The sequence below is a fragment of the Ostrea edulis genome, chromosome 9, assembly GCF_947568905.1.
Source record: "Ostrea edulis chromosome 9, xbOstEdul1.1, whole genome shotgun sequence".
Lineage (NCBI taxonomy): Eukaryota > Metazoa > Mollusca > Bivalvia > Ostreida > Ostreidae > Ostrea > Ostrea edulis.
Genome location: NC_079172.1, coordinates 11,553,600 through 11,575,807, shown reverse-complemented (window position 1 = coordinate 11,575,807; position 22,208 = coordinate 11,553,600). Strand labels below are relative to the sequence as shown.

The 22,208-nt window shown below is 38.4% G+C and overlaps 1 protein-coding gene across 1 annotated transcript in view; it reads left to right on the top strand.

The window, feature by feature from the left end:
* LOC125658220 (uncharacterized) overlaps nucleotides 1-13,967 on the top strand; it is a 37,162-nt gene extending 23,195 nt beyond the window's left edge. Inside the window, exons 6-9 of the mRNA XM_048889385.2 lie at nucleotides 3,970-4,111; nucleotides 9,407-9,604; nucleotides 10,926-11,083; nucleotides 13,321-13,967. Coding sequence (XP_048745342.2) covers nucleotides 3,970-4,111; nucleotides 9,407-9,604; nucleotides 10,926-11,083; nucleotides 13,321-13,473 — 651 coding nt within the window. The 3' untranslated portion in view covers nucleotides 13,474-13,967. The remainder of the gene's footprint in view (nucleotides 1-3,969; nucleotides 4,112-9,406; nucleotides 9,605-10,925; nucleotides 11,084-13,320) is intronic.
* The last annotated feature ends 8,241 nt before the right edge of the window (nucleotides 13,968-22,208 follow it).

Genomic DNA, 22,208 nt, shown 5'->3' with positions numbered 1-22,208 from the left:
CCTTAGGCAGTCAAGGTGTGAATGGCTTATTATTTTGAGAATCACTATTGAATAATTAGGGGTTTATTACGTTTTTGTCAGAATTTTTACAACGGAATACCGAGTCCCGGCATTTTAGGACAACATAATAACGAGGTCTATTTTATATAGGTTTGTTAAGAAATGGTTTTGTGCTTTGGAATTCCAACGTAATATGCGGACTAACGTAATAAAGGGGGAATGTAATAACGGGGTTCCACTGTACTTGTGTATACACATGATTAGCAATTCTTATATGTATGTACTTGTTTCCCCAACATGCTACATCCACATGTAGTTTGCAGTCTATGTGACCTGTAGCTAATGTTGTAAATCTTCTCAAAAACTACTTGACCAGGAAAGTTTACATTTACATGAAAGCTTCCTGACATGGTGCAGATTCAAGTTTGGTAAAATCATGGGGGGGGGGGGGGGGGGGGGGAATGATGCGACAATAGGTGATCAAATTTTTACATACAAATATATATAGGGAAAATCTTCTTCTCAAAAACTACTTGGCCAGGAGAGTGGAAATTTACTTAAAAGCTTTTTGACATTGTGCAGATCTTCTCAACAACCTCTAAGCCAGAAAAGCTGCGATTTACATGAAAGTTTCCTGACAGTGCAGATTCAAGTTTGTGAAGCTCATGACACCTGGGGCTAGGATGGGGCCACAATAGGGATCAAAGTTTTACATAACTAATAGAAAAAATATTTTAAAATTTTCTCCTTAACAACTATTGGGCTAAAGAAGTTTACATTTGCACAAAAGCTGCCTGACATAGTGCAGATTCAAGTTTGTAAAAATCATGGTCCCCGGGGGTAAGAAGGGTCCACAGTAGGGGATCAAAATTTTACTAACAAATATATAGGGAAAATCATTGAAAATCTTCTTAAAAATCACTGGCCAGAAAAGTTCACATTTACATGAAAGTTTCCTGACATAGTTCAGATTCAAGTTTCTAAAAATCATGCCCTTGGGAGTAGGTTGGGGCCACAATAGGGATCAAAGTACTTGCAAATATATAGGAAAAATCTTTAACTCTGAGCCCAGGTGAGTGATGTGGCCTATGGGCCTCTTGTTTAATTCTGCTGTTGCTGTATACAAACTAAATGCTTATTTATTTTAGGAAAAGCAAAAACAAATGTAGCAAAATTGTCGCATACTCTGGGTTTTGACTCCAGAATTATGTAATGTCTTTCATCATAATGGGCACTTTTTGATGCATTTGTGTTTTAAGAACACATCTTATTTTATACTGCTGCTGAATATTAGGATTTAGCTTAGATCAGGAAAATACTCAGGTGACCTATATGCATGTAAAAGGCCTGCTGGCCTCGTGTTAATGAAAGTTTCAGCAAATGGTATTGATGATTTATAATAGTTACTAATTTCAAAGTAATGTGATTCGAGTTTTAGTTCACATGAGCTGAAATCCTGTGGGGATCCGGGTTAGAATAGGTCCTCGGTACCCCTTGCTTGTCGTAGAAGGCGACTAAATGGGACGGTATTTTAGATGAGACTGCAAAAACCGAGGTTCCGTGTCACAGCAGGTGTGGCATGATAAAGATCCCTTCCTTGCTCAAAGGCCATAAACGCTGAACATAGGCCAAAATTTTACAGCCCTTCACCAGCAGTGGTGATGTCTCAATATGAGTGAAATAATCTCGAGAGGGACGTTAAACAATATTCAATCAATCAATCACATGAGCTGAAAGCTCAAGCGAACTTTTCTGAATGCCTTTTGTCTGCCATCTGTCTGTAAACTTTTCACATTCCATCTTCCCTAGAACGACTGGGCCAATTTCAATCAAACTTGTTACATATCATTTTTTGGTGAAGGGGATTAAAGTTTGTTCAAATGAAGGGTCATACCCTCTTTAAAGGGAAGATAAGCAAAAAAGGCAAAAATAGCATGGGGTCATTTAAGATCTTTTCAAGAACCACTGGGCCAGAAAAGTTAAATTTATATGAAAGTTCCAAGGGGTTTGACATTTACTTTTTATACCCCCCACAACAAAGTTAGGGGTGGGGGGGGGGGGGGTATACTGGAATCGGGCTGTCCGTCCGTCTGTAGATGCAATGGTTTCCGGGCTCTAAAGCAGGGCTGGAAATTAACATATGCCTGTCAGTCTGTGACTGGTTAAAAGTTCTTGCGGACTGACTGACATTTGTTTTAGTCAGTCCGATGGGACTGGTTATTTTTCTAAAGCATCATTTTGGAAAATATACTTATGAAATTTTATACACGTTTGGCATATGCTTCGATCTGTAGGTATCAGACATATCTTATTCGTACATTATATAAATCCCACATTTAAGTGTTACAATATTGTCTGAGGCATATTGAGTTGAATTTCATTTTAGTAACATTAACGAAATATGTTTAATTATTTCTGGAAAACTATGTTGGACTGCTAATTTTTTCTGCGGACTGGTTGAAATTATACCCCATCAGTCTGGCTGGACTGGTGACATAAAAAGTTAGCTTCATGCCCTGTTAAGCGTTACCATATCATTCATATGGACTTCTCATGGGATGAAGATGTTCCCTACATCGAAGTAGCAATATGGTTTCCGGATTCTAAAGCGTTATCCTTTCCACCTATAGTCACCATGTCATACATATGGACTACCCCTGGGACGAAGATGTTCCCTATTGATTTTGGGGTCAAAAGGTCAAAGCTCAAGCACACTCCTAGAGAAGAGACTACCCAAAGTTTTGTCATGCACTAGCTTTCTTTTTTACACTCAGGAAAGAGGTAATTTACACCCATTAACAACACCCTTTGGGAGATTGGGATAAGTGGGGGGTATTCTTAGTGAGCATTGTTCACAGTACCTCTTGCTTGAGCACTAGACCAGTCGGGCTACTTCAAATGATTTTTACTACACCTGACCTTACATCCACTAGTCCTGACCAAAATTTCCATTAAAAATAAGTTCTTCATTTAATAATTAACTTAAGGTAGCTCCATTCTCATGTGATGTGAAAGGTTTTTGCTAAATCTTTTATTAGCCGAGTTGCATAGCAAATCTCGGCTTCTAAATTGGCGAAGGATGGGCGTCCAGTCGGGCGGGCGGGCGGCGTCCACAAATAGCTTGTCCAGTCTCTAACTTTCATATTTTTTGGTGCATCTTTGTGAGGCTTACATAACATGATCACATCCAAAAGAGGAAGGTTCCTATTTATTTTGAGGTCAAAGGTCAAGGTCACTACATGCCATAGACTTGAGCTTGTCCGGTCTCTAACTTTCATACTACTAGGGGCATTTTTGTGAAACTTACATAACATGATCACATCCAAAAGAGGAAGGTACCTATTTATTTTGAGGTCAAAGGTCAAAGTATCTTTTTCACTATATACTGTAGATTTGAGCTTTCCTCTAACTTTTATACATGTACTTGCTGGTGCATCTTTATCAGACTTCAAATCCTGATGACATTCAAGATTCATGTTGCCTTTGAAATCCAAAGGTCAAGGTCATTATCACACTAAATACCTATTGCGGCCATACAAAACTTCATACTTATAAACTATATTAAATACGTGCATGTTTTTACTACGTGAATGCAAGCGTGCATAATTTTCCAAACTGCAACTCAGCCATATGCATCTTTGATGCGTTTTAGCGATTTTTTCATTAAAATTTATACACGATAGAAATATTGAAATATTTCTTTAGAGGAATTTTATTCACTCAGGTATAGTTTAAAGAAATATGGTAAACTATTTGATATTGAATTTTTTTAAAAATAAATGATCAATTAACTATTCCACAAAAAGGTTGTCAAGTTTACTTTATCAACTTTGTGTGTTTGGGTTGGGTTTATTTCCCTTTAAAAAACCTGACCAATAAAGCTGCAGTCTCAGTGGAGACCCTAGGTTGTACATTTGTCATGGACAGGAAGAAGTGTGTGGAACTGCGAGAATTTTCCTCTTTGTTTAGGTACATATGAAGCGACCATCAGCCATAGTGATAAACAACAAAGATGAGATGTTTGTCAAGGATGACTTTGCAATACATGCTTTCACTGCTGGGGGGAAATTTGTCAAAACACTAGCAAAGAGTGTACTTGGTCATCCATTTGGTAAGTATTGCAGACCAATAAAACCAAACAGCATTCAGTAATATTTAGTGATGGAACGATTGTCGCCGATGATTGATTGTCGGTCGTTCAGAGACATACGATGCTACTAATCGATTACAAAATAAAAGTAGCCGACATCGTTGACCAAACAAAATCCGGAAATCACTTCAACTTTGTTCAAATTTTATTTTGTGTATGTCAAACCCGATCAAAAATAAGCAAACAAAATGGCGGGAGATATGAAGGACAGTAACAACAATGACATTCAATAGTCAAATAAAGGAGCCTGTCGCTGATATCTTTGATACAATGAGATTATAGATAAATTCCATTACTTGATATATTGGAATCCTGATTTATTTACCTGTGAACAAATGAAACAAAAAATAATTCAAATGTTGTTTCTATACATTTAATGATTCTGTTACATCTAATTTGAGGGGAAAACACTTAAATGCCAATTCCGATTATAATCGATTACTAGTGTCCTATTATTGTCGATAATCGATTATGGTTTTTGGTCCGATTGCCCATCACTAGTAATATTTGACATTAATGTTTTGACCTCTTTGACCTACTTTCTGACCATAATGCATACATCAAAATAGTAATGTGTGAATTGTTAAAAATTGTGATTCTGTAAGCAAAAATGGTTGTTAACTCTTTGCATTTATCAGTTGAAATTGAAGATTACAATATAGGTTTCCTTTTCATCAGTCAGTGTGTCCCACTTGGTTTTCCTCATTTTTTAGGTCACCCGAGTCAATCTGCATCTGTCATCATGCATTAACAAATCTTCTTGATAACTACTTTTTCATTTCTTTTCAAATTTGGTATGAAAGATCGTTGGAATAAGGGGGACATAACTTGTAAATTTCAGAACTCCTGTACCATGGGGCCTTAAGGTTAGGGCAAAAACTGCCAAAGAGTTGTTACGTTTCACACTTTTATGGTAAATTCAATAGTCGTAACTTGTGGGTCTCCCAAGTCTGTATATCAGATAGAAATACAATACTTAATAAAATTTTATATAAACCTTTATTTAATAAATTGTCAAAGATGGATTACTGAGCGGTAATAAATTATAAAAGTAGATAATTCCCATAAATCAATAAGAATGGGATTTTAATATCCCATATAAAATTCTTTCCAAATGTGGGAATACCCTAATATATTTTCTGTAGTTAAACTAATAAATAAATTTGACTAACAGGCATCAGTTCCCAATACTAAAATATTAATTGGGATAAATTAATTACCCATCTGCTTTGGATTTCCTTTTTTTTTTTTTCTCTGTCCTCGTCAGTTGAGGCCTTGAGCGAAAAGCTGCTGATAAACAGCCGACCGCTGTTTATACCGTATTTCGTTGCTAGAGAAATGACGTATGATCCGCTCCCCTTTCCCATAATTAGATCTACACCGGAAGTTTATTGTGCTATAGTCAAAACAATGCGAGATCCGCAGGAATTGGGATTATGTCAGTTGGAGGATTATACGACGCTTCATAATGTCGGAATAACATAATTAGTAGGTTATTTTCAATAATACATTAATGGGAAGTGCCTGTTAATGTGTCAATCAGACTTTGTTATCTCTACGTTCCCAACCAATGGAGGAAACTCGGGATGACAAACCATGTCGATAGTAACATGTAAAATTAAATAAATATCAAGATCGTACCACAGTGACCAATTTTCAAAAATCTTCTCTACAACCACACATATATAAGAAAACCTAAATGGAAAGTCATTTAGAGTAGGAAAGTCTCTACCGAAATTGTAAATTTTATGATCCCCGGGATAGAGGTTCTGACTCAGTGAGGGGCCAAATTTGACATTCAGTCAAACCTATATTAAGAGACCAACAGTGAGTCGCTTAATAAAGTGGGTCACTATGACAGTTTTGACTTTACAGTGTTTATGTCCTGGTTATGTACAAAACCACAGGAGTTGTTGTTGTCGTGGGTTCCTTTTTATTTCCGTGCAGTATCACGGGTAGTGTCCACACTAGTGAGCCCCCTTCCAGGTATCTGGCTGGCTGCACGCATGGCAGATCTCACCTCAGATCTCCATTCTTTCCGGTCTTGAGGGTCGGCAGTTGAGAGCTTCCATTCTCTACGATCTTTCTCTGTCAGCTCTCTCAAAGAAAGCATTGGCCGACCAACTCTACGTCTTCCAGGAACTTGTATATTTAGAGCGCACTTGACTGCACTGCTGGATCTGACAACGTGGCCATACTAGCGGAGTCTCCTTTCCCTTAAGATGAGGTCGAGGTCGTTGATGCCAAGCCGCCCCAGCAATTCAGTTGAACTTACAGTGGCCATATCTTCAGGCTTGATGTTACAGATCTGTCTTATCATGGCCCTGTCATTGCGTAGTAGGCGATGAAGATTTGGCTTGGTCAGTGCCCAGGTCTCACTGGCATGGAGAATAGCGCTCCGTACACAGGTGTTATACACTCGACCACGGGTCTTATACGACAGGTGGCGTGATGTCAGGAATGGTAGCAGCTCCCTGAACTTTTTCCAGGCAGTCTTCACACGCGTAAAGAAAGCATGTCTCCGAGGTAGCAGAAGGAGCCTACAACCTCCAACTTGTCCATACCAACTTGGATATCACTCTGCGGCCTGCCATCAAGAGGGCGAGCAGTTCCTCTGCATCTTGAACATCTGAAGTCAGGGTCCACAGACAGGCGCACGAGCCCACTGCATTTCTTGTGCACACAGTGCTTGCAGCCATTGCAGAAAATACTATTGCTGCCTACACCTCTATGACAGACAGCACAAGGGAAGCTGCCCTAGTCCTGAAGTAGGTCAAGACCCATACCGCAGATCATGATCTTTGTTTTGCCTGCATTCACTCTCAGTCCTTTCCTTTCCATAGCTCCAAGTCAGAAGCCTCTTGACACATTCATCCAACGAGTCAGTAATGATAACCAGGTCATCTGCATACAGATCCTCCCAGGGAACACCGGTGCGAAATTCGCATGAAAGAGCCTCGAGTACGATGGTGAAAAGCAGAGGGCTGAGTACTGACCCCTGATGGACTCCGACCCTCACAGCAAACTCCTCACTGTAGCCATCACCAACGCAGACACAGCTACGGGCATTTGCATACATCCCCTGCACCAGATGCACAATCCACTCTTCCACACCAAGTTTTCGCAGTGCCCACCAGATCACCTTCCGAGGGACAAGGTCAAATGCCTTTTCGAGGTCCACGAATGCCATATAAAGCTGTTTGTTTACTGCGAGATATTTTTCCTGCAGCTGCCGAACAACAAATATTGCGTCAATTGTACCTCTGCCAGGGATGAAGCCAAACTGGGAGTCATCGATTGTCACCAACTGCCTAATAAGGCTGTCCACAATCCTCTCCAGGACTTTCATGACTTGTTCTGTCAGTTTGAGTCCCCGGTAGTTGCCCCTGTCCAGAGCATCACCCTTGCCCTTGTAGAAGCAGACAATGAAACTCTGCTCCCAGTCAGTGGGGACCTTGCCATCACGGACAATTGAGGATGCAAGGTCACGGATCATGGATACACCTGTGTCACCTGCGGCTCTGATCATCTCCACTGCTATTCTCGATGGTCCTGCCGCTTTACCCAACTTGATCTTGGAGATGGCCTTTTTCACCATATCAATTGAGATTGGGACAGGTGGCCCTTCCACTGGTGATTCATTGGTTAGGTGTTCAGGGTCCCATTCAAATTCCACATTTAGGAGCCTTTCATAGTGCTTTAGCCAAGCTCTCTCCTTTGTTTCTTGGTTCAATGACATCTCACCTGCATCATTCTTTACTGGTTTGTCGCCCCCTACATCAACTTTCTCCCTTCGCATCTGGTTTGCAAGGCGGTACACCTCTGAAGACCTGGTATCTACGTTTTTGTATATCTCCTTTTCTGCCTCATAGCGAGCATGATGAACCGCTCGTCTAGATGTACGCTTGGCCGCATCATACTCTGCTCTTGTACCATTTCCAGATTTCCAGGCCTTGAAAGCTAACCTTTTTGCTGTGATGGTCTGTTCCACAAGGTTTGTCCACCTCCAAGTTTCTCATCGCCATTGGTGGGATCGTGTTATGCCACACACCTTCTCAGTTGTCATCAGTAAACCTGTTTTGATGTTAGTCCAGATTTCCTCGGTAGTGGCTTCGGCTCCCATTGCTGAGGCCGATACATGCGATTCAAATGCTTCCTGGAAGTATCTGCAAGTTGCATGATCCTTTAGTTTCCAGACTTTCAGGCGAGGTGTGAACTTGTGCTTGGCTTTGGTTGGCATGTCAATCAATATGTCACAAACTAGGAGCTGATGCTGTAGAGCAACTTCCTCACCAAGGATTACCTTCACATCTGTGACAAGTTTGCGCATGTTCCTACGAAACAGGATGAAGTCAATCTGTGTAGCTGCGCCTCCAGACTTGTATGTCACTAGGTGGCTGTCACTTTTCTTGAAGCAAGTGTTGCCGACAACAAGATCAAAAGCCAGGGCATACTCCAAGATACTCTCACCTTCTGTGTCAGGATCTGACCTGCCATACTTTAGACCACCATGCACCTCTCTGTGTCCGGTGCCAGTACTACCAACATGGCCATTCCAATCTCCGCAAGGGATAAGGAAGTCTGATGCCGGGATCTTGACAGTTACTGTACGCAGTTGGTCGTAAAACTGATCCTTTTGCACATCATTGAGGCTGCTTTGAGGTGCATAGACTGACAAAATGCTGAGCACACGCTGGCTGACCACAAGCTTCACTAGGATGATCCTGTCAGAGACACGCTGCACCTCAAATACCTTCTCGATCCACTCCTCAGCCAAGAACACTCCCACCCCAGCCGTACCGCTGTCATTTCCAGACCAGAAGAGCTTGTACTTCGAATCCTTCCCCTTGATAGTGCGACACTGTCCACCTCGGTATCTGGTTTCCTTCACACAACCGACATCAATTCTGACATTTTATTTATTGAATCGAAATAAACATCCGTAGAAAAATATCCAGTGTCTCCTGTATAAAAACACCAGGATGGCACCGAAATGAGGGGGAATCCTTTGAAAAATTTATTCCTGGGGTGATTTAGCAACTTTTTCAGCAACCAGGATGTTTCAGATGTTTGTGAAACTAAAAATGCACATCCTCCGTATTGATTGCAGGCTGTTTTCCAGCTCCTCCGTATTGATTACAGGCTGTTTTCCAGCTCCTCCGTATTGATTACAGGCTGTTTTCCAGCTCCTCCTGGACTCCAGTAAATCAGAAGTCACTCTACAGTGAATTTTTGTACAAATGTTGTTGGTTGTAGGTTTGGACTTGACTCCAGATGGTCTGCTGGTGACCTTGGATACCCAACGGAGCAATCCAAGAGTGATTATCATATCTCAAGATGGAACTCGGATACGAAAATTTCCATTCGTACCTCTTCTTGATCCCAGTACAAGAGCTTCCACCAAATGTAGGTTCCTGGCAATACAGGCAGAAAGACTGATTGTCAGTGACTTAGGTATGTAAATCAATTTACAACAACTTTTATTTGTGAATCACAGATGGTGAAAGTATCAAGCTATTTCATGACATGGGAAGAAAAGTTTGTTTATGGTAAATCTTGTCAAAAATGGATGGTAATAGAGAAATTTCCCCTTTTTGTTGGGTTACTGAAATCTTTGATAAAGGGATTGGAAGATGATGTGAAAATGTCTAGGCATGTTTTGGAAATAACAGTTCATATGAAGATTGGGAGAAGAGTCATGAAACTTTCTAATGGTTCATCATTGTTCAGATTCTGTATTTTATCATGATGTTCATGAGTTTCTGAAATTCAAATTTTGAAGGAATTTTGAAGAAAAAATATTTTTTTCACCTGCTGGCTCTTCAGGGTTCTTTTTAATCCCACTATAATTGGAGATTCGGGGCATATAGTTTTTAGCTCACCTGAGCTAAAAGCTTATGTGAGCTTTTCTGATTGCTTGTTGTCCGTCGTCTGTCTGTCTGTAAACCTTTTACATTTTTTACTTCTTCCCCAGAACCACTGGGCCAATTTCAACCAAATTTGACAAAAAGCATCACTTGGGTGAAGGGCCACTGGGCCAGAAAAGCTGAGATTTACATGAAAGCTTCCTGACATAGTGCAGATTCAAATTTGTTTAAATCATGGCCCCCATGGGGTAAGATGGGGCCACAATAGGAAATTAAATGTTTTACATGCAAATATATTGTGAAAATCTTCTTGGGAAATTACCTATTTAGGTGAAAGCTTCCTGACATAGTTCAGATTCAAGTTTGTAAAAATCATGGCCCTTGGTGGTAGGTTGGGGCCACAATAGGGATCAAAGGTGTACATGCGAATATATAGGGAAAATCTTAACTATGGGCCAAGGTGACTCAGGTGAGCAATGTGGCCCATGGGCCTCTTGTTGATCTGTCTATACAAATTTTCACTACAAGTTTGACCTTGGTCATAACTTTTGAATGGTTAGTGATAGGGCTTTTATATTTCACAATTTAAAATTCCTTTAGACAACACTTTTCTTTTGGTACCAAAATGTTTGACCTCATGACCTTCACCTTGGAGTTTGACCTACTTTTGAAAAACTTTAACCTTCGCCAAAACTTTTGAATGCCTACTGATAGGGCTTTCATATTGTGACAAGACATTTCTTTGGGTACCAGTAATAACTTTGCTGTGATACAGGGGCATCTGTGTTTCACAAACACATCTTGTTTTCATTTTCCACCAGAAATGGAAATGATAATTTTTGAATTTTCATTTCCTTGTCAATATTGATTTGGTATGTATTGAAAGTTTGTTTCAAATTATTTTCAAGGTACAAGTTGTGTCTACATATCTGATAACTATGGAGAAATACTGTGTGAGTTTGGAGAGTATGGAACTTCTCTTGGAAAATTCCGGGAACCTTCAGGAGTGACAACAGACCAGCAAGGGCACATACTCGTAGGGGACAGTAAAAATGACAGAATCCAGGTAAGCCCCTCTGTTACACTCGACCCTCTCTCCAGCAATTGATTGTTGTAAGGGGGGTATATTGGAATTGCCATGCCTTTTCAACATTCTGGTCTCTCTAGTCTAGGCAAATTTTAATCAAACTTGGCATGGAAAATGAAGGGCGAGGTGGTTTTGGAAATAGTGGAAACAGGGAGTGAGTGATATGACAATCCTCTGAAGAACCATTGAATTTGGAAAGTTAAAACATGCATGAAAACTTGTGTGGGGGCAGAAAAAGGTTTAAGATAGGAATATATAGGAAAATTCTATACAGATTCTCCTCCTTAAGAACAACACGAATACAATTTGTCATTTCAGAAATAATTTCAGTTTCGAAAATACATGAGAGTATGAACAGCGATATTCCACGCTGGCCTACTTCATGAAGCATATTTGCACTTCATGAAGTGTATGCTGGCGTGAAGTGTTGCAGGTCATATGCTTGTGTATACATGTCACTGAGGCGACTTATTGCTATCTGTTTATCCGTTGTCGTGCATCGATTTTAAACTTCAGCTTCTTCTCTTGATAGGTGGAACCAATTCTAGTCAATTTTGGTAAATAGTAGATACGGGGAACAAAAATTACAAATTTTATGGAGCTTGAGGGGTGACATGAATACCATAAAAATTGATGCAGTCTTCAAACATCTTCCTTACACTTGGACAAAAATGAATTTCATCAAATTGATGCAGTCTTCAAACATCTTCCTTACACTTGGACAAAAATGAATTTCATCAAACTGTTTGCATGATTATAGTAATAAATGAACCTTCTACCAGAATTGGGAAATTTACGACCTTTTGGTTTAGGGTTCAGGCCCCAGAGTGGAGCTAAGTTGGTCATATATTGATATATATCTCAGAAAAACTTCTGGACATCAAGGATGCAAAGTGTTTGCATGATTATAATGAGTACTTAAGCCTCTACCAAACAAGTGTGGAATTCATGACACCTGGGTTTAGGGTTCAGGCCCAGGGTTGGGCATGGTTGCAGGATTATAAGGAGCATGGAGTCATCTACTAGAATTTCTAGATTTATTACTCCAGGTTTCAGGTTCCATTATTATTACATAAGCAAGCAAGCTTGGAGTTGTCTACTGAGTAGGAGTTTTTAGCTCACCTGAGCTCAAAGCTCAAGTGAGCTTTTCTGATCGCCTATTGTCCGTTGTCTGCCTGGCTGTCCTTCTGTCTGTAAACTTTTTAGCTCACCTGAGCTGAAAACTCAACTGAGATTTCCTGGTTGTCTGTCTGTCCATCTGTCTGTAAAGTTTTCACATTGTCAACTTATCACATTGTCAACTTATCCAGAACCCACTGGGTTAATTTCAGCCAAACTTGACATAAAGCATCCTTTGGTGAAGGGCTTTCAAGTTTGTTCAAATGAAGGGCCATGCCCCCTTCAAAGGGAAGATAATCACCAAAATGCAAAATAGGGGATCAAATTCTGCACATAAATATATAGGGAAAATCATTAAGAATCACTGGGCCAGAAAAGTTTACATTTACATGAAAGCTTCCTGACATGATGCAGATTCAGGTTTGTAAAAATCATGGCCCCCAGGGGTAGGATGGGGCATCAATAGGGGATCAAAGTTTTACTTACTAGTGTATAGAGAAAATCTTTAAAATTATTCCTCTCAAGAACCATTAGGCCAAAGCAGTTTGAAATCTTCCTGACATAGTGCAGATTGAAATTCATAAAAACCATGCCTCCCCCTTTGGGGGGGGGGGGGGGGGGGGGGGGGGGGGCAATAGGGATCAAAGTCTTACATTTGAATAATCTTTAAATATGGGCCAAGTTGACTCAGGTGAGGGATGTGGCTCATGGGCCTCTTGATGACGTCATGGTAAATTGCTTGATATGTGTATTATTGATTTTTAGGATGCTTGAGTAACTCGGGCAACTTACTGCTATTGGTCTGCGTCCATCATGCATTAACAATTGAACATCTTTAACTTCTTGATAAATACCTTTCCAATTCTTTTCAAATTTGGTATGAAGCATCTTTGGGAAAAGGGATGCTTAGATTGTAAATTTGAGGAAACCTACATCCCCGGGGCCTTAATTTTCAAAAATCTCCTACATGCAACCACACATCTGTAAGGAAAACTAAATGCATAGTCATGTGGAGCAGAATGCCCTCTACAAAGTAAGAAATAATATGTAGTAAGTGATATTTCATGAAAGTTTATCACAACGCTGGTATTTTGCAGATTTTTAAGCCCAATGGATCATTTCTTTGCGACATTGAATTTGACAAGGCAATACAACGACCATCAGACATTCATCTTACAAAGGATGGTAAACTTTATGTCACAAACTTTCTTTTGCATCAAGTGTTTGTGTACCAGCTTGGACAGAAATAAAATCAAGACAAAAAAAGTGAAATGCTGCTGCTTTTTAAGTGTCCAAACAACAACAGATAGGTTGTCCTGTTGTAAAAGTTGCTGCTCTCCAAGTGTCCAACCAACAACAGATAGGTTGTCCTGTTTTAAAAGTTGAACACAATGTCAGTTCTTCAAATTTTGGTATTGTTTTCAAAACTAGGAGTTTCTCTACACCAATTCATTCAAGATTTCTCATGCAAATGATTTAGTTTATGAACATTGAACGAAGTGGAAGAAGGGTAATTGTGACACAAACTTTTTATCCTATATATAGATATATACTACGATCTTCAGTATGTCAAAACTATAAAGTTTGCATTGATTAAGGATGTTTACAGTTTTTTGTCATTATTGAGAGCAGTGCTCCCCAAGTTTTCATATTTGCTTGTTTTTGTACTTTTTTTTTTATTATCAAATTTGTCGACAATGCTAGAAGAGTTGTTAGTTTAATAAACTAAAGACATTCAGCCCTCTACCATTAGTTGTTGTACATTTAGCCCTCTACCATTAGTTGTTGTACATTTAGCCCTCTACCATTAGTTGTATATTTTATTTCTGTTAAAATTGTCAAAAGTAGCAGAATAAAAATGATTGCATTGCAAAATGTCGAAATATTTTTTATAAGCAATTAAGGAAATTTTCCCCATCATACACTAGAACTAACTGCTAAACTTGTTCTCTGTACTGCATTAAATTTTAAATTCATATGGTATACTTCTACAGAGAGATCTGGTGAAGTTTACATAAAAATGTAAATTAAATTTTGAATTATGAATATACTATTATACAAAATAATCTATGAGCGCAGATACTTGTGTATATTTCAAAAAGATTTCTTAATTAATTTGACATTCTTTTGAAATTTCCATGGGCATGGGTTATGCTCCTTTATTATTTGAACTGTTTTTATATTCTTACGAGTCATAATTTATTCAAAAGCTTCTACGTGAGAAGAAAAACATTCTTTCGGCCTTCAATTCGACAATTAGATATATTGACAACGTTTTACCTTTATAGATTCTCATTTTCATTCATGTCATTCAATATATCTCAGTAAACTTGAAATAAAGAACACCACAGAGTCTTCCATATCTTCTACAGATTTGGATATTTATTGAACACATAGATGTTAATGACAAACTAACAACACAACTTTATGACAAACAGGATGACTTCAGCCTCTCCATCAATTTCCCATATACCAATATTTAATTACCACTTGCATATGGTGTTGATTTCGTACACAAAAGCTTATTCTGCATGTGATCAGTTTTTGAATGAGGCAGGCTACTGACAAACCAATTGATTTTACAGGGATTTCAACAATCTCGTTTGAAGTCAGCATTTTGCGAATTCTATGGTTGTTAAAACGATCTAGTTTGTCAAAATAACCTGTCATTGGATCAAATGCTGTCTGCCATGTTTCATACCAATTGTTAAGTCGTTCTTTACACACTGATTGCGTCCTTTACCTGATCAAATGGCGGGTGTGACCTGTCGACATAGGATACTTACTCCTCTTAGGCACCTGATATCACTTCTGGTATGTCCAGCCAGGTGCCCAATGTTTGCCCAACTCTTAATTTTGTATTCTATGGGGGAGTTACGAGATTGAACATTGTTATCTTCACCTTTTCAGCATTCCAATTCTTAAATTTCACTTCCGCATTTTAGCAGCTCCCCAGGTGGTGCGGATTTAGCACAGAGGGGAAAAAATCAAAGTGAGAAAGGGGCTTGGAGCATGTTTTGTGCACCAGTATGTAGGGATTACATGTAATGTTGGCCAATTAGGGTCAAAATGTATCAATTAAACCAATATGATATACAAGAATTGAGAAAACGGGAGTAGTGTGATTTTTCATTAGCTGTATAACCCAGCATTGATGTATTACCCCCCCCCCCCCAAAAAAAAAACAACCGCACAAAAAACTTGCCTTCTGCCACCTTAACGTGTAATAATGTCAACTCGGAGTGTTGGTAAAATGGGTAGCGAGAACACCGGGCCGGATCACCTTCATAACCTGAAATTTTTGTTTTCTTTGATATATCAGTGTTTGTTTTGAAACTTACAGAATATAGTCTCAGATACATTTAGTCTTCGGAATAAAATTCAGCAGATATTTTCTAAATTAAGAAAGTAATGATTGTATACAATAATTATGGTTGGTATAATGAATAGTTAGACTCGCAGGCAATTGCATCACTTGGGGTCGAATTTACTATTAAAGGGCACTCTTTAATAGTAAATTCGACCCCAAGCGATGCAGTTGCCTGTGGCTAGACCAAAACACACATATTGTTGCATTTTTTCCGTGATCTATGCACCTGTTGCTAGAAACCTTGCATTTTTTCAATTCATACAGAATTGAATTAAAAATGACACTCGATGAATTATTTGACAATTTAAATACCTTTTATATTTTACTTATCGGTGATTTTTCCATAACCATGGCCAAAAGGAAATCGAATGCGGTTGATCTGGGTCGGCGAATGAACATTTCGGGAAATATCGCTATCTATTCAATGTCGTCGCCTTGATTTTAGTGACGAATTTGTCAACTTCTTCTCATTCCAGCACCACTTTACTTCATTTGTTTGGTGTGTTTTTTTAACCATTAAAACTATATTTTCTGATTACCCCTAGGTCATTAGATGGTGTATTCGTTAACAGGATAAAGAAAGATGGAATTAAGAGTTATCTGTCATTACTGAATGCTGTACAGTACTTCATTCCTTTTTCGATTTTTTTTTTTTAAGTGAAGATGCAATGTATTATCCGGATAAGGATTAAGAAGATTTACCTCAAACGAGAATATATCAACTATTTTCGTGTTATGGAGGTAACGCGGTCCGGTTCATGCTACCCTTTTTACCGTTCCGGCCCATTATCAATCCGTCCTTTAGTCGATTCGTCCCATTACTGATCCGTCCTTAGACTATCCATCCCTTAGTTAATACTTCCCCTAGTCGATCCGGCTCAGAAAAAAATAATTATCATGTTTTTGAACTATTTTTCCAAGTGTTATTTACAGTACTCGATTGGTTTCATTCATCTGCGTATTTCATCTTCATGGTGTGCCCCGCTGTCATCAGGTAGTCATCCTTTAACATGTTCTCTGGTCAAAAAATATTCCTAAACTATGAGCAATTCTTTGAACTTCTGAAGTTAGTTTTTTTTTAATCTAATAGTTTACTGTAAGCTAGCAATTAATGATCAAAGATTGCACAACAATGCAGTTATAAAAACTCTAAAACAATGATTAATGGACACATTTTTACATTGATTGCTGCACAAACTTAAATAACGATGTTTTTACAATAATTAACGAGCACACATTTTCATAACCAATTGTACTGATTATCGCACTTCAAACAAAAAATATAAAACCTTAAAGGGTTGTATTAACAATTTTCTTTACATACCTAACTCCGACAGTTATTTAATTTTGATAACTTAACTGCAATATGCATGCAAAAACTTCCACTTTTTAAAGTAATTAATAATTGATTATATATATATATATATATATATATATATATATTTAATTGTAGGGGCGGGATTGACTATGCAAAATGGGCCAAATTGACCAGGGGACGGGCCATCTAAGGACGGATCGACCTGACACCTTTACGAACACTCGGTGACATTTTCGGTGCGGACCCTAGCCTATTATTTCATGCAAAATTGGCGTTCAATAATGGCTTTGGTATTGCATGCTTAAAAAGTTCTCAGAAAAATTAGGAGCGTTTTATTACAAAATAATAATAAACGTTTACGAAACTCTCTGACATAAACTAGAAGAAAATTAATAAAATGTACAAAATACACGTACACACACGTGTACGTATATATCTGACTGTATATATTAAAAAATCATGCAAACAGTTCAATGCATTAAAAACCGCTGTGTTGGTGGAGAGTTTAATCACCTTCATCACATTCACCCCTGTTTTATTATTTCAATAAGCTTTTTAACGTCCACTAAATCCTCGGCGTTGTATCTTGATAAGTACACGGGGTTAAAGTCCACAAGGTCTTGGTATGACACGTCCTCAGCGCCACCCAAATTTCTCTCCCAGCGAGAACCGATCATGTCCACTAAGCTTTCCTCCAAATACCTTGGCTCCATCCGTCCTTCATTGAAGTACTGGGGGTGGTGAGGTTCGTGAGCATAATGGTGCTGAAGGGCTTTCTTCCAAGAGTCATTGTCAAGCCCATGTACCCATCTGGCAGTGTAACCGACTCCTTGTGCCAGTGTGTATTTTGTTAGGTCGTGACGTTCCGCATCTTCCGGTTTCATGTGCTTTAGGAATTTTTGCACTTTTAGGAAAGCTTTTTTCACAAATTTACGATGAGAACACACCTGTTTGAAATGTTCTTTCATGTTAAACTCGTCGACAAAAAGCTTGTAATAAATGTTGTCCTTTTCGTGAGCCATCACGGCAAGTTCCATCGCGTCTCGTAAGACTGGATTGACCGATATAACATTGTCCCATGTATACGATACAGCCTCTGCAAAACCCTTTTCGCCGTGTATTTTCAGAATTTCGTCCTTTTTGTCCGGTCCTGCTGCTTGCAAGAGGAGATCGAGCGTTTCTGCCATCGTACTGATGCTCTCAAACTAACTAATGTTCATCATATACAACGATGTTTATAGTGTGTATATATATAGATTCCGTAAATTTTCAAGCGCAAATCCCTGTGCTATAAATAGATCTTACTTTCGTTTTTGAAACCCCACTATTTGTATCTGATAAACATGTATTTCCTTTCGCTAGGATGATATATTGTAAATTTATTTACGTATTCTAATGATTTCCATTGTGAAAAGGTAGGGGGTATCGTTTAGTGAGCGTCTACAACCCTGCAAGAAGGCTACATAAGATAATAGCATAGATAAGCTCGTTTTCCGGATTGTTGAAAATAAAATGAAGAAATGAAAAATATGATTCTGCTATAAAATCACCTTTAAAATCGTTTTGATAAAGATGTCAACACTGGGGGTAATTTATTAATTTATTCATATTTTCCACAGTCCGGAAGACCAGCTCCTAGGTCACAAGGTCATAATGAGATCTGTGAAATCGCGGTGTTTCTGATTCAGTGGCGGATCCAGATTATTGTCAAATTGGGTTGCGACTCAAGTTTGCACCTTAAGGGGGGGGGGGGGGGGGGGGGGGGGGGGGGGGGGGGGGGGGAGTTGAAGGCCCCAAAATGGTAAAAAAAAAAAAAAAAAAAAATCTTTAAAAATATTTAACCAAACGTTGAAAGGGGGAGTCGGTTGTAACACCTCTCCCTTTAGATCCGCCGCTGTGATGGAATGTTTTTTTCAGTTTTGTATAATTTAATTTTTCATTGTTTTTAATTTTAATTGCCTTTCAAATTAATGTTATTTCGATGTTCATGACGGCAAGTCTTTGCATCCTTTTGAATCTGTGATGTGGGATTTCCAAGTACTTGTAACTGAGGCTCTGAAAATTTTCAGCGATAGATTAATTACGTTTATTTTGGCACTATACTGTGTACATAATACAACGCCCGGGGAAATCTTATTTCGCCCATTCAGCTATTTTAAGTAGTTTAAGAATATATTTTAAAATGTCGTTCAGCATAATTAAAACCATCGCCCCCTAGTCAAGACAACTTTTTCCCTTGCTTAAAACAAACTTGCCTGTTTGAAATTCAAGATTTGATGAAATAAAGTTTGCATTAATGATTTGAGGGCGTTACTTTTCAATAATGTCAAAGAGAATTCAACGATTGTTTGTAGCATACTTGTGTATAATATATATTTTGCCGTTACGATAACTTGCCTCCCGCGTATTGTGCCAACACTTGGAATAATCAATATAAATGATTGTATCACCCATTCATTTTCTCCAACAGTAAGTATGCACGCAGAAATAGTATTGTCTGTTTCTCTGATGGTTTGTTCTTCGTATGTTTAATATGATTTAATATCTTACCATATACATATTGGCTGGTATATACCGGCATATATTCATCAGTGAAAACGGTGCAAGATGCCTGGATGGGCTGTCTTAATTCTTGGGTATAATTTATAGAAATGTTGAATACACGTGAATGAATAAATGAGTGAATGAGTTGCATCCAAGCGTTTTTATTTATTTTTATACGTAACCTTTAAAAGGTATTTAACTGTATACATTGTATATGCAAAAAAGAAGAAAGAATCTATTTATCTTAAACTGCTATTTAACTTCCCTTTTCTGTAGTATAATCCTGAAAAATTAGTTCTTATATATAAGAAATGGTAATAATGTAGGCTAACCTCTAATTATTCGATTTCAAATCAAAATGAATTAAAGGAATGTGTATTCAGATAGTTTTAAAAGGCAGGGAAATATTTTATGTTACTCCTACATGCAAGAGCCTTGGTTAACGTTCCTACGCTCCTTATACACACAACTCTTACATTTTTAACGAACTCCTGACTAAATTTTGATTGAAAGGATTTCGGAACAACATCCAAACAAATACATTAATATATTGGTACCTAAACCATTCATCACCGTTGAATAACTTTAATCTATTCTGCTGAATCCAAATAGCTCTAGGAAATGATTATATGTATTTGTCCGATTCGAATCGTTACATAAGATTTGTTGTGAATTGCCGTAGGATGGATTTTCCAGAAAACAAAAATATCCTATCTTTGTTATCGTTAATTTCATGAAAATGTGTGTGTGTCTGCTGGGTTCCACTTTCGATTTGTAATTCGTTTCGTTTTTGTTATGTGCAAACTTACTCTGGCGGATTGTGTTAGATAAGATGGAATAGACATGGCAGACGGAACATGACTTAATGAACCTGAAATAGATACATGTGGATTAAGTTCGAGGTTTCCTAAAGCAAATTCTTTTTGGGGGAATATTTCAGCGAACAGAATGTATACAATAGATGCTAGAGGTTATATGGTAATAAGGAATAAATAAATGAATTATGATAAAAATAAAATGTAATAATGATAAATGTGTGTGTACTACAATATATATATATTTATAGACGGGGCCCTATAGTGACCAGCCTGTGTGTCCGTGGATTGACAGTTTTATGGGCTTCTTTTGGCTATCCCCGCAGCTACTGAGAATGTGTACATGAACCTATATCAATGGATTAGAAATCACATTCTCATGATGTGTTGGGGATCTGTTTTTTATCTTAAGTATTTACAATACTATTATAATTTTCATTCATTTGTCGATTCGATATTTCCCAGTGAACTCGAAATAAAAGACACCACAGAATCTTGCACATCTGCTTCGTACAAAATATTTTATTGAACATAGATTTTAACAGCAAGCTAGCAACTCGACTTTATGACAAACGGGATGACTTTAGCTTCTCCATCGTCAAATTCCCATAATTAATGTAGCCATATTCAATTGTCACCATCATATGGTGTTTACATCTCTCAACTTCTTCGATACGCATAAAAGCTCGCTCTGCGTATGATAAGTTTTTAAATCGAGGCAGGGTACTTACAAACAAGTTGAAGGGGTTTCAGATGTCTCGTTTAAAGTAAGCATTTCTCAAATTCTATGGTCGTTGTAACGATTTAGTTTGCCAATACAACCTATCATTGGGTCAAATCCTGTCTGCTATGTTTTATACCATTTGTTATCTATACATTTATATGTTTAATTAAACATTGTATATATTCCAGAAATGTTTAATAAGGGGGCGGGGTTGCAACCCTTTTCCGCCCAATAAAGAAGATGGGCGGGTTGAAGGCCCCAGAATGGCAAAAACTTACCACTTAAAAATATGACACCCAAAAGAGGGGGTGGTTGCAACTCCCGTAGTCCCCTTCCCTCTGAATCCGCCACTGTAAACTGGTACACATAAGTATCCTTGCATGTACCCACTCGGCTTGTACAAAATTGGGTTCGAATATCCTGGTCTGTTTCGTTGCATTTTCTTCCTTCCTTTTACATTTGTTACCGAAGACCAGCCCCTGAAACGGACAGGGGAAAATTCCTGCCAGGGAATAAAGATCCTGTGTTGATTGTCTTCAAGGTGCAAAGACATTTAAGAAGGGGGGGGGGGATGTAGCGGTCAGACGGTTCCAGATACCTCAGTTTGTAGAGCACTTGACTAGATATTCAGGGGCAAGGGTTCGAATCCCGTTGTCTTTTGCATTTTCCCTTCCTGTTTTATTCACCACGATCCCGCTACGCTTGTTTTAAATATGTTCGAGAGAGTAGTTTCCCGTGTATGAAGATACTGCGCTTAAGATTTCACCACGTTTCTGTATCACGTTTTTGGCTACGTTCAAGAAGCTTTATCTATGTGTATAAGGGGGTTTAATAGTTTAGGGATGGGAGAGCGAGTTGTTTCAACAACTTTAACGGAATCGTTTTGTTATTTGGATAATTATACCGCACTTTCTAAAGAAAGTTCGGTATATTGTTGTTACCCTGGTCCGTCCGTCCGTCTGTCACATTTTCTTCTTCCTCAAACTGCTCTTTTATTTCAAGTGGTAACCAATTGATCTTTTGGAATATGATAGGTGGTGTACTGTAGATATATGATAAGGTTTTAGATATTCAATTTTACCCTGGGAGCAAAACTGGGGTTAAAAAAAATGACATTTTTTCAACAAAAACCTGGTTCCCAGAACTCCTCCTACATTTCATGCAGTAGCCTAATCATCTTTTGGAAGATGATTGGTTGGGTCCTGTAGATGTGC